The 13,177-nt window shown below is 39.0% G+C and overlaps 1 protein-coding gene across 5 annotated transcripts in view; it reads right to left on the bottom strand.

Moving 5' to 3' along the window:
* Positions 1 to 3,545: 3,545 nt before the first annotated feature.
* pbx3b (pre-B-cell leukemia homeobox 3b) overlaps positions 3,546 to 13,177 on the bottom strand; it is a 73,138-nt gene continuing 63,506 nt past the window's right edge. Inside the window, exons 7-11 of one of the 5 annotated variants that reach the window (XM_079467990.1) lie at positions 10,980 to 11,145; positions 10,407 to 10,484; positions 9,902 to 10,014; positions 8,900 to 8,989; positions 3,867 to 5,210 (exon numbers count right to left, since the gene is read on the bottom strand). In XM_079467990.1, the coding sequence (XP_079324116.1) occupies positions 5,118 to 5,210; positions 8,900 to 8,989; positions 9,902 to 10,014; positions 10,407 to 10,484; positions 10,980 to 11,145 (540 nt within the window). In that variant the 3' untranslated portion in view covers positions 3,867 to 5,117. Of the gene's footprint in view, positions 5,211 to 8,899; positions 8,990 to 9,901; positions 10,015 to 10,406; positions 10,485 to 10,979; positions 11,146 to 13,177 lie in introns of all 5 variants that reach the window. The other 4 variants (XM_079467987.1, XM_079467991.1, XM_079467988.1 and 1 more) reach the window with 4 other exon arrangements.

Here is a 13,177-nt window from a genome sequence, read left to right as displayed (position 1 = left end):
GTGGAATATTAATATGTTACATGTTAAAAATACATGAAGAGTGTATTATTCGACAAATTTATGTCAAAAAATATAAAATATATTGCACATGTCAATCAAACTGCAGTTGGGTTTTTTGATTAAGTAATCATAACAAAAAAATGTTGGTAAAAACTAAAATGTACAAAAGAACAAAAAGATTTATAACAAAATACAGAATAAATGATACAACATGATCAAGTTTTCTTTAGTTAAAATGATTTGAAAAGAAGTCATGAATAGAATCCTCAAGAATGTTTGTCCTGTATAATAAATAGTTTTTTTTAATAAACCCATAGCACTATACATTGCTAAAATCACAATATGTTATTGTCTCATGAGTATTTGTTTTGTATGAACTGTGATTTATTATATGTGTGATTTTGTGAAAAGAGGGGGAGGGGAGAGACGGACGAGGAAAAAATCGCATCAATGGAGTGAATAAAATATTAAAGGCCTCTAATGAAAAATAGGAGGTTTGCCTTTTCTTTTTCACACTTTCAAATGTGTTTATTAATTTATAGTTTTAAATCACAGTCATTTCGTTTAGCTGAGGAGCATCAAGCAAAAAGGATGGTTTCAAAGTTTAATGAATAAACAATGTCCTTTCTCTGAAATGTTACATGGGTCTCTGAACAATGCGCAAGCTGCAATTAATCAATAAGAGAAGAAAATTACATTTCATATTTAACAGAAAATGAACTCTGGCTTAATAAATGATATCTTCTTTTAATTTAATTGGCGTCAGCTCAGATCCAGAAGATTGCTAATAAAATAGAGGATTTCCATATTTAATGATGCATGCCTTTCGTGGAGAATTTTACAGGGGAAATGTTGTCTTTAATGAACCTTAGATACAATCCTAATAGACATTGTCTTTAACAAATGTAACTTCCATTACATTAAAGGTCTTTTGGTTGGATTTTGCTGATTTAAACACATTTGGCCTGTTATGGAGGAACAGAGAATTATGATGTTATTGCGCCTGCTGTTTTTGTTCGCTGTATTACCGCAGCATTATCCATTATTCACAACGCCACAGAAAAGTAAAATGAAAATAAATAAATAAAACGCTCCTGCGAGCTACTTTCTCCTTTCCCTGGTTGGGTTAAAAGACATCGTTCATTTGAGAGAAGAAATGGGAATAAATGGTTGTCAATTTCCATTTTAAATTGGTAGCCAATGACCCATGGAGGAAGCCCTTTCCACCACAGACAGACAGAATAACTCGAATTAGAAGTGGCTGACATTTCAGTTAATTGCTGCGAGTGTGGCCGGCTCCTGCAGTAACCTCCAAACCAGGTTCAATTAAGTCCTCACCTTTCCAGCCGAGATTTCGGAGGGAGGAGAGACAGACGCTTTTCACATGGAGAAAGAGTGATGCTCGGACCACAGATAGTGACAACTCGAGTTTCCCCCACAATGAAATCTCAATATATGTTTCGAAGTGTAAATCTTTCAGGCAGAATGTTGAACTGATTCCTTGGACGTGGCAGGCTTTTTTTAATCACGTCTTAACTTTTTTGACAGCGCATTTCAGACACGACAACATCCATCGCACTTCTCAAAATTCTGACACGGCTGAAGTTGAACCCTATCCGCATGATTTGTGCTCTGATCTTTTCGCACTTCAAACAACAGCAAAGCAAACGTTTTATCCACGAGCCAGCCATGTTACAAAACAAGCGCCATCCATTATGCCTAATAAGCAACGGTGCCACTCCAAGCATGATTCTTTACCAATAATACCACATTTTCTTAAAATGAGCACAAACAGACACAAAGAACCTCTCATAGCAGTTAAACCCCACGTTACGTTAATATACAAAAACACCATTGCGACAAATGAGGCTATTGACAGCTCACATTGGCAGGCAAATCATTCTGGAAGGATCAGAGGGGGAATTGTTTCAATTGGCTTTCATTATTCAAGGTCTGTATATGATTTGTACTGCCCCTTCTAATTAGAGGTACTGACCACTGGGAGCAGTTGACTGAGGCAATGCTAAATAGGTTTACCTGTTACAAGATATGAAGGTCAAACTGTTTATCGCCGTGCCGCTCAGATTGCCATCCACTGAAAAACAAGACACAAAGCGATGACGTGTTGAATATATGCAAAATGCCCTGGTGATTTTGCACGCTATAGATAGACATATAATTCTGTGGTGAGTTTTGGATACATTTAGTAGGGAAATTATCAAAATAGCCTTTCTCAGGCACAGGGATAGTTCGCCCAAAAATAACAATTCTGTCATCATTTACACACCTTCTTTCTATCTTCCGTAAAGCATGAAAATGAAAGAAAATATTTTGAAGGTTTTAAACAGGTTTTAAACAATATCAGGATGAATAAATGATAGCTTCATTTTTTATGCACAATTAATAGTTAAAATTAAATGGAAATCGTTGCAAGTTAAGTTCGAACCCATGATGTCATGTAAACCCCAGCGGTGCACATCAACCAGTACGTGATTTCCTCCATCCGTTCTTCACAATATCATACTCCTTAGGCTCCCATCTGAAGCTTAAATATTGTCCGGTACACATGCTGTTTATGTGGAATGATCCCGCCGTTTGGCTGGAGTGCAAATCTACAAACAGGCCAATTAAAGGAAGCTATTAATTTAGTTGCATTTGTCAAAGGGCTCAGGCAACAATTAGTACTATTAATGCAATCTTGTCACATGTCGCCGTGCCACATGGAATAGCTTCTCACAAGCTGTTCCATGGATCCCTATCAAACCAAATAATTCATTTGGCCCCAGCAGCCCTTGCTATGCTAAAATCTCACTCCTTCTCTTTCTGACAGAAAACAAGCCTGCGGGGGGAGCTGTGATTTCTTTGAAGGGACTGTCAATTTGTCTTAGTGGCTAGTCACGTGCATGTGTGGTTTGCATAGACACGTACTAATGCATGGATGATATTGCCGTATGATTGTCTAAGTAATGTGACACAAGCACTTACGTGTTAACAAAGCGGGGTGCTGTGTTTAGCTCTGCATGTATGCTTGATTTAATAAATGCATCTTGGAGTAGAATAATATCTCTCGCTTTGTTGAAGTTTAAGGGGTATTAATGCAAAAAATTGTTATGTTTTGATACGTGCATGGATACATGTATGTAAAACTGGAGTATAGGTAATTTCATAACAAAGAAAACTTTTTCAAAATGTTGTAATTTAGATCATTTAAATATGTATATAACATTATACATGTAATTTATTACACAACATTCTGTTAAATCTTTTAACAATAAATATTACAATGTAAACTGTATATGGATATCGCTGCTGTCCTTCAGAAACCTCGTATCTCCATAAATCTTTATAATTAGTAACTCTTTATGTTTGTCACTGGGTTTCTCAAATATCTAACCAATAAAAAGTATTAAAAAGTACTTGTCAACTTTGACAACTCAGTTTTCAACCATTTCCTGAAAAACTGCGAATTTGCACAATCATGGATTCTGAAGGACACCGACAATATGTTTGCGTCTATCACAAATAAGACAATATCAAAACATTCCGCCATCATGAAAGGAAAACAGTTTATTCATGTTTGAAATTACACATAACTACCACAAGGAAGACTTTTCAGTCCAGGGTGTAGTCTGGTTAGAAAGAAACACGAAACATCCTTAATACATTAGAACCACTGCCACAAATAAATTTCGTATGACTTTTTATCAGTTTCAGAATCACATACGATACAAAAAGGAGAAAGAAAGTCGAAACCCTGTCACACAGGGCTTGCAATGTACAATTCTGAATACTGTAACCTCTATGCAATACAGGTTTTCTTTTTTAATCATGGGTTTTTGTTTATTAATTTTTTTGTTCCTTTTTTTGCATGAATTAGTAACAAGATGAGCAACATTCAAAATGTTCTTCAGTATTTACAACAGTTTCACTGTTTGGTGTTAATGTAATGACCGTGTTCCCCCGCCCGTTCCTTCAGCCACAAAAAATCCCTCTCCACCGGCCACTGTATACTCTCCATGATATTGATTTTATTCATATTATGGTTGTTTTTTTCTTTTTTTCTTTTCAAAGATGCAAGAAAGCAACTTGCTTTTTATTAGAAGGTTAAAATATACATTAGATTACATAACGTGTGTGTGTGAGAGAGAAAGTTTCTTACAAGATGCGACCAAACTAACGAAAGTAGAAACGTATTAAAGAAGACAACGAAAAATGGCAGAAAGTAAAAGACAAAAATGGCGATATTGTTGAGAGGTAGTCAGTGAGCACTATAAGCTAAAGAAAAGCTTTAAATCTATTGGTTTTCTATGAGTTTGAATGAGGTAATAAAGCTGAGTATTGATCGGTGAGATGTATAAATACTCTTACTAGCTAATTCATATACAAGAACGCGTTTCAACAGAAAACTGCCCAAAGAGTAACTACCAAAAGTACTGTATGACCAATATTTCCAACACGTCTTCATTTGTTGTAGTGGATTGAATATTGATTACTGTTCCTGTACTCAAAAACAATAATTGCCAGATATTTAAAAATCACCCCCCAAAAATGGAGTGGATTGCCTTCAGGTCTTATTTTAAATCAATGCAACCATAACTTGTGACATTAAAAAAACACTTAAAAAAACATACACATTATATCAGAAATGAATTCCCCAAGCTGCCTTCTGTAGCATTTAGCCCTGTTAAATGCATGGGTAAGCATACTTTAAATAGACTTTAGTAGGCATACAGTATGTTCTACTGTTCTTTCACTACAGCTTTCTGACAGTCAGAACAATGGAAATGGGCTATGAACAGTAATCAACGTAACATACAATCTTAGGCAAAGAGAAAAACGTGTACACTTCAAATGATAAAAAAACAAAACATTGATTTAAAAGAACTGGAGGAGAGATTGTTAGTAAAAATTGCAGTGGACAGATGTGACGGCTAAGAAATGTTCGGCTTCCGAAACACACTGTGGAATTGTTAAAGTACCGTAGATTTGAATGCTCGAGAGTTCCATGAAGATGTTTCTGCAAAAGTTTTTTTCTGTGTCTCTGATTGGTCAGTCTGTGGTTTTGTAATTCTGTGATTTCATCCACAGTTTGGGGAGTGGCCATGTCAATGAGGAAATCAGTTCGAGGTATCAGAGTGCACACTACCAGGGCCTTCTGTAGGGGAGATCACAGAGGATGGAGTCGTAGCATCCTGCCATCCCCCGTTACCCTGAAACACAAACATCTTTTATTAGTTTCCTCAATCTAAAAAAAGATAGGACAGATACACAGTCATAAAGGGCACATATCAAATATTTGATTTCAAAACATAGGATTATTCTCATAACAAACTGTAAACAATATTGTGTATTGTGTCAATATCAATGTTGTGCGATTTAAAGAAAAATATTAGTATGCATGTGTGGGGGCCCTCAGGTCTTGACTCTGCTTAGGGCCCCCAAAATGGTAAACACACCCCTGATTGCGTTTGGTCATATGACCCAACAACAGCAGCCTGCTTATAATAAACCTGATTATTTAATATAATAACTTTTGGTATATGCTTTTGTCATTATAAATCATGTATTCATTTTTTATGTTGCTAGATAATATTAATTCATTTATATTTTAGTTTTATTTTCTATTTTGTTTATTATTGTCATTTTATTAAATTTTCACTTATTTCAATTTATTTTTGAGGCAACATTAAAATGCTTCCTTTAGTTAAGTTTTTCCCATAATCTTAAGGTCAATATTTTCTTTCATTGAGACGTTTTCAAAGTTTTTATTTTAGTAAGCTAAAATAACCTTTATGGAGACCTTAATGAGATTTGTTCCATTGTTTTCCTATGGGTTGTACAGTTATTAATTATGTAAAAGGTAAATATTACTACCAGTAATCATAAATTCACAAAAGCTTGTGTTGAAGTGTATGTTTTTCTGTTCAAGCTGAAGTGTGTGTCCTAGTGTGTACGTGTGAGGCATGCATAAATATGCATACTAATGCATTAAGAAATTAATAAGAGCTAGTGTCTCCCCCGATCTACCGCCTGACACGCCAGCGGCCATCTTGCCACGTTAAGCTCGCATTGGCTTCTCCCTCTCTTGCTCCCTGCTTCCCTCGCTCTCGGAAAACAAATTCGCATAAACGTTGTGGCCAATGGGAACGATTGCTGAAATCAATGTCTAATCAGATTTCAGCGGTGGGCCGACAGCTTGTCGCTCCATATTTTGATGTCAGTCAAGAGGCGGGAGAGCGGGGTGGGGATTGGGGGGGGATTCTGGAAGGATGCTGAGTGGAAGTGACGGTGCAGGCCTTTCCTCCACCCTGCTCGCCTGAGCGCTCCCAAGCGGATTGCTAGGCTCTTGCTGGAGAATCGCTGCGTGTCTTTCTACCACAATATCAGAAAAAATACAATCCCCCACGCAGATCTCCCTCTCTCCACAACAAAGGTTAGCGTATGCTAATCTGCTAATGATGCATTCGGTTATCAAAACAATCCATCTTTGTTTCCGGAAAACCCGTGGGGAGATGTGTGTGTGTTTGTTTTTCGTGTGTGCGCGAAATTAGGATTTTGCTGATTTGGAGTTCCAGGAACAGGTCAATAAATAGATTGCGCTGGTCTCCTCCAGCCACGGTGTCTGGACTGAGGCTGAAACGCGAGCGTTATGAGGAAGTCTGCTGTACCCGGATGACATGGATCACTCGCATTCAGCCTGACACGCGGGCACACAAACACGCCGCCCGAACCCAAATGATAGAGTGAGTTCTGACTTGAGCGCTGGCCCGAAGTGAGAGAGTGTGAAAGTGCGGTGTTTGAGCCTGCGTGAGGCTGACACTTCATCTACACAGCTGCGGGCCACGGACACATCCGAACACGCACGTGTTGTTGACACACAGGGTTGGCCACAGATACTCTGCCGTGTTTGGGTCCCGCTGCTGTAAAACATCGGGCCTACGTTTTGACTTGTGACATTTATTGTTGTGGGGAGTAAATTCACCCAAATGGAGCTCTAACAGTCATCAAAACGTACACGTGACAGCGCTGCTCTATTAATTACCGCAATGCAAATTATTCCTGCATCCGAACGCATCTGTTCCTCAATAGAAAGTGATTTGTTTTGCTTTTGGAAAGCTGTTTATTTTTTGCTCTGTGCTAAATAAACATTTGGACCCACAGATAAAGCTCTTCTGTATTGGGAATATCTATTGATCCAACAACATTTTTGGGGTCATTTGAGTTTCATACATTTCGCTGTACAGCTGCACGATGACAATAAAACTATTCTATTCTATATCCAAAAAATTGTTTTAGGTAAGAGGTAACAGACATAACATCTGAACCCGTTATACTATGTGTAACACAAGGAAAATATACGTATATTCTCTCTCTCTCTCTCATCAAATAGATGAGTCTTTACTCTGATGGTTTCAGATTACGCAGTGTATGGGGAAAAGACAGCATATCAAACCTCATCAAGGAAGATAAAATTCATGCCTGCAGACGGCTGCAGGCAATCATACTTTCATATTTCATCATGTTGATAAGGATATTGCAAATTCTTTGAAGCATTTCAAAACAGGCAAACAGAGGCAAGACGTGCTGGTAAAAGCCTTTTCATCTTACCACGTTATAGGTTACTGTAATATGAACTGTTTACACAGGCAACAAACAGACTTAATATATTTCTGAATCTCATTTTCCTCACACCACTCCCAAATACTTGAGCTGCTCGAGGTTTTACTGAGCGCAGCGTTTTATCCGTGCTTTAAAACACTCACAATTTCTGCCTCACGCATTTTATGGGAAAGATATGTCTGTCAAATTATGAATCAGCGCAGTTTGCCACGGAGTTTGGATTTACGCTGGTTCCTTGCTGTCTGTTATGTTATAATAACTATACAGTGCACATTTTGTTGTTAATGTTAAAACACGTGATGTTTATGTTTTTAAAATATGGCACAGAATTATGTTAAATTCTAAGTAAAGTTAAATACAAATTGTTTTTTATTATTTTTATTTAGGAAACATTTTGTGCATTTAGGAAAAATACTATAGAAGTACTATAAGTACTATAGAAAACTCCGTTAAGTCTCCAGGGCGATAGAAGTAGGCAATAAAATGTTGCTCAGAGTTTGCTCTTTTTTTAATAGCTCTAGTGACTTTATGGCGTTAAAGTGATAGTTCACCCTAAATTGAAAATTCTGTCATCAATTACTCGCCGTCTTGTCATTTTAAACATCTATGACTTTCTTTCTTCAGCAAAACACAAAAGAAGATATTTTGAAAAAAGTTCGAACAGCAGTTGGCACCCTTTTACTTTTATTGTATGGGTCAATGGGTGCCAGTTAACAACATTCTACAAATTAAATATTTTTTTGTGGAAGAAATAAAGTCATCAGGTTTGAAATTACAGGACGGTGAGTAAATCATGGCAGAATTTTAATTTTTGGGTGAACTATCCCTTTATGTAAGATACGGTATAATAATAAAATGTGATTTATATAGTGATTTTTACAGTTTTGCGATGTTGCAAAGCGGCTTTAAATGTATTTAGGCCAAATATAGAAACACATACATGGTATTATAATACATGATATTATTGCAATTTTTCTCAATATGATGTACATTTGATTCAACTTAACTAAAGAAACTCATTGTTACTGGTCCATATTTGTTTATCGATTTAAAACTGTGTTTGATTGTCAACCAGAAGCTTGCAAATTTGCTTGCACAGAAAGTTGATCTTTTTAATAAAAGTATCATTTTTAGTTCAGCACAGTATAATCTTTCTGTTCAGTTTTCACAAAAAACTTCTTACTTATGGTTTGCTTTGATCGGTTTAATGCTTTGATGACTAACAGTTTTATATTGCATGTTTTGATGCCACTTCATGACTGAATCAGCCATTACTTACAATAAAGCCATGTGGACTATACATGGAATTCCTCCCCAGGGCATCATTGTATCCTGCCGTCTGACTGATAACATGGCGCAGGGTATCCACCTGCAGAGGACACAACAGGAAGTCAAGCTTGTCAATAATCTGGGTTTCAAAAACACATACAAACAGCAACACACAGTTATTTACGTTGACTATGGACATAGGCAGTGGGGTTTGAACACGTATGTACTACATGTGGTTTACTAAATGAATCATACTGGTTGGATTATACAGCTGAATGATGTTAGGGATACAGTAAACGTGTGGTTTAATGAAACGTTTAAAACAACATATGTACATCTGCTTTCTGGCAAAAATTACTGTATTTCCCGAGTACACAGAAATGAGGGTCTTTCTTGAGTGAATTAACAAAAAAAACACAAATAAATATACATGACAACAGTTGGAGGAGAACACAAAACATTATGCATTAACAGTTTTTTTTATTTGAGAAATGTTTGGTATACAGTTATTTCTCTCTCCTTCAATTGGTGTCTTTAAACATGAAGATGGGATGAGTTTATGGGAACATGAAAGAATGGCATATTCTGGATGAAAAGGAGACAGCAAAGGACATAGAAGTTTGGAGGAAGAAACAGTACCATACATACACCCAATACCAACCCAAGAGCTCACGTCACAGCCAAATGCATTCACATCAACTACAAAATGGGGTCTGTCCCAGGATCAATATGCTACCGTTCTGCTGCAAATAATAAGCGTCTTTTCAGATGGGCTTGTGATATGGTAATTTAGTTGGGGTCCGGTCTGGAATTTTGAAGGATCCATCCATATCCAGACTATAGTCATCATTAATCTTCCACGGCTATAATGAGACTAATTGTTGAGGGGGTGATCGAATCTATATCACTGTCTGCATGTAGGGGGGAGGAGGTTGAGTTTATAATGTGGATGGTAGGCTAGCTGACAGGTCTGCTCTGGTTCACAGCCCCAGTTCCTGTGCGTAGCGCCTACCTGTGACTGCATATTGGCTCCGACTTGTGCCCCTTGGTAAGAATCCCCATTCAGATTCTGCATGCTCATGAACATGTCCCCTGAGTTTGGGAGGTTAAAAGAACCTGACGAACCTAGAAAGGAAAAGATGAGGCTGAATAGGGTGAGAAGGAGAAAGAGAGGCTACCACACAGACTCACACATACACACGACTTCTACAGGGACGTACACACAGCACACGTCACGCTCGGAAAGCAAGCGAAAGGATAGGAATGGAGATGATGGGTTGAATTACACCTTTAGGTGGATGTGGATGATTTGCACCAAAATAACGAATTAATGCTAAATTAAGAGAGGGGTGGGGGTGGGGTCACAGAAAATGCAGAGATGGTGTATGGAGTTGGTGGTCTAGGTTTCCACAATGGGTTCACACCTACACCTAATCTAATGGACTAGTTTATAAGGGGGGAGGGTAATATGCCAATGACAAGAAGGACAATAAGAAGCTTATGGAAAAAGCCAGTACCAGTGAACATGTTGGTTAATAGAGTGTTTTTGTTCTCTGCAGAGTCCAGCTGAAATTCTTCATCTTTCATCTGGAATCCTGGGTGCAAGAAAAAGGGGACCCCTTAAAAATTGCTTACCGACAACTCCTCAGGCCTCAGCCATGTCCATATCACAGTCTTATCTTCTGCTTATTATGTCTGAAGAGCATCCATTTAAGCTACACACTCAATCATGCTGCTAATCAAATATTCATCATTATTCCATACTGTATATTTGTGTGAGAGTCTAACAAGCTCCAAGCAAGAGATTTCCATTAATTCACAGCGTGGGAATATTTACGGATAGAGAAGTGGGTGAGGATCTCTTCCACCCCCCAATACTACAAACATATTCAGCATGGGTAAATCGCTCGCACAGTTTCTGCTTGACTTTGCACATCTCGTTCAGCATGTATAATCTCAAAGGCAGGAGAGTGAGGTTCAAGCCCCAGACAGGGACCTCTCACTGTCACATCAGCCAATGGGAGGGGGAGAATCAGAAGGGACCAAGTCAAGGTTGGGGACGGCTGGTTGGTTTTTCTGGGGGGACTTACCAGAGTTGGGTGTGGTGGGCGAGTTCGTCTGACTGTTCTGGACGGCGGCGGCCACTGCGTGCGCGGCAGTCACGGCTGTCTTAGCGGCGTACAGGTTGGCCTCCTCTTGGAACTTGCCGATGTTTTTTTTGTAACGGATCCTCTTGTTGCCGAACCAGTTGGATACCTGAGGGAGAGATGGAAAGAATAGGAAAAGGAAAAAAAGAGGAGGGGGCGTAAGACGTCAATGCAGACGGGCCATTGCGCGCTGAGCACAGTGATTGTTTCAAGATGTCATGTTTGGGTCTATCAAGTCCACAGTCCCCAGCCTCCCACAGTAATATCCGCTGGGCATGCAGACTAATTAAGCGATTATCAGACAGGGCTTGTGCGTTATTGCGGATGGAGGCGTGACACGCTCTCTGTTTGTCTCTAGACAAAAACCAACACTCGGGGGGGCTGCTCGTCTTGTCGCAACGTTGCGTTTACGAGATCAGCTAGCAAAACCCAAGCATGAAGGTGGCACATTTCCTTACAAGGCTAGCTGAGGTGGATTCTTTGTGATGGTGTTGTTTCTTTTCCCCTTTCCATATTTTATATAGGAATCGTTTTTACATTGTTTTCCTCTTCTTTTTTTAAACGAGATGATTCATCTGGCTGCTTCGATTTCAACAGCAAAGCTTTAATGCATCTTAATAACACTAATGTTCATTTCTTTTGCATAAAACCACTTTTACGCTCTTGCCTGAAGACGAATAACAGACACGTTAATAACCCCGACTCTGATTGTACACCTAAAAGCAATCGTGAAGCCTCAACCCAACACATTAATAATTACAATAATGGTAATTTTCCTAAAAACAGCAGCCGGAAAACAATAAGATCTGGGTCACATGGGGGGTGGTGGATGTGCAAATGCTAGCACTGCATAATTGTGGAATAATAAAGAGATTAGGGGTTGTTTCTTAATAGCCCTATAAATTACAGTGGCCTGTCGCCGTGGCGATCTCTCCTGCCGTATTCCGGCTCTGGCTGGACTGGAGGACCAGAGAGCCTCAGCCCCTTAATGATGCTTTATTTAATTTCCACCTCTCTGCTTCCATTTTAATATCTCCAGCAGCTCGGGCCACGCTACGCAACAGCGGCTGAATTTACATGACATCAGATCATTTCTACCCCCACCATGCCTCTGCGCTTCTAAATCTTTAATATCTAGGCAATTAAAATTAATGACCATTCGACTGAAGCCACCACCGTTGGCAGGCTTTTGCCTTAACATCAATTGTTTGATGGGTTTACCTAGAGGTTAAACTAACAAGCAAGGTTTAATTGGAAGCAATGAAAGCACTAGCCGCCATCCTTTTTACTTAACCTGCTTATGAAGCAGCTTTGAGGCCATGGAAAAGAGGCTAAGCTAACCTACGGCCAACGACTAAGACCTAGAACCTAGCTGTTGCTAACCAAACATTATACAGGTTATAAACATAAATATATGAATTTAAATCATCGTTCTCTTGTCAGATTTGTTGCGTTTGTAAGCTTTGCTTTGGTTGAGTTCCATACATCTACATAGCGAGAAGTCTGCACATAATACTTTGAAAACACTAAAACTCTACAGAACAAGGTTCAGGAGTACATACACTGCTTATTCACTTTTATTTGTTACGAACAGAATAACTACTTTATACCCGACCATTAAAGAAGGTGAGAGAGATAGCGAGTGGTGGAAGCAGAACACTAGAGATGCGGAACCCAATATCGGGTTTGTTTGCACTAAAGCAATGGAGAGGAAAACCTGTCTAGGAGTAGTAAATAATTCACCACCACTACCTCCCCAAGCCTGGGTCAATACGCCGCTGGTGTCACTGAAAGGGGATGGATGATCTTACCCAGGTCTCAATACCGCCCGATTTATACTGCCTCTCTTGCCGAGAACGGAGCTTAAATGGAGACCCAGACCTCTGGCTTCATCACACGCGCACACATTCCCTGTCACGGGTGTTTGCTGTGGCCAGAGCTGCTGATATTATCAATAATGAAGCGGCCTGCATTAATAGTTAACACATTAACCTGAGGCAGAACTCCGCTACATGTATAATGAGCTGAAATATTGATAAGTGTCGCTCGTTTGAAACACAGGAAGATCGAAGCGGAAGAGCCGCACTTAATTGGGTGGCGAGCGGAACATTTCGCACCCGCTCATTTGCAGGGAGCACAAT

The sequence above is a fragment of the Barbatula barbatula genome, assembly GCF_947034865.1.
Source record: "Barbatula barbatula genome assembly, chromosome: 11".
In the NCBI taxonomy this organism is placed as follows: Eukaryota; Metazoa; Chordata; class Actinopteri; order Cypriniformes; family Nemacheilidae; genus Barbatula; species Barbatula barbatula.
The sequence above is the reverse complement of the archived record's forward strand: the minus strand, read 5'-3'. Positions and strand labels throughout refer to the sequence as shown.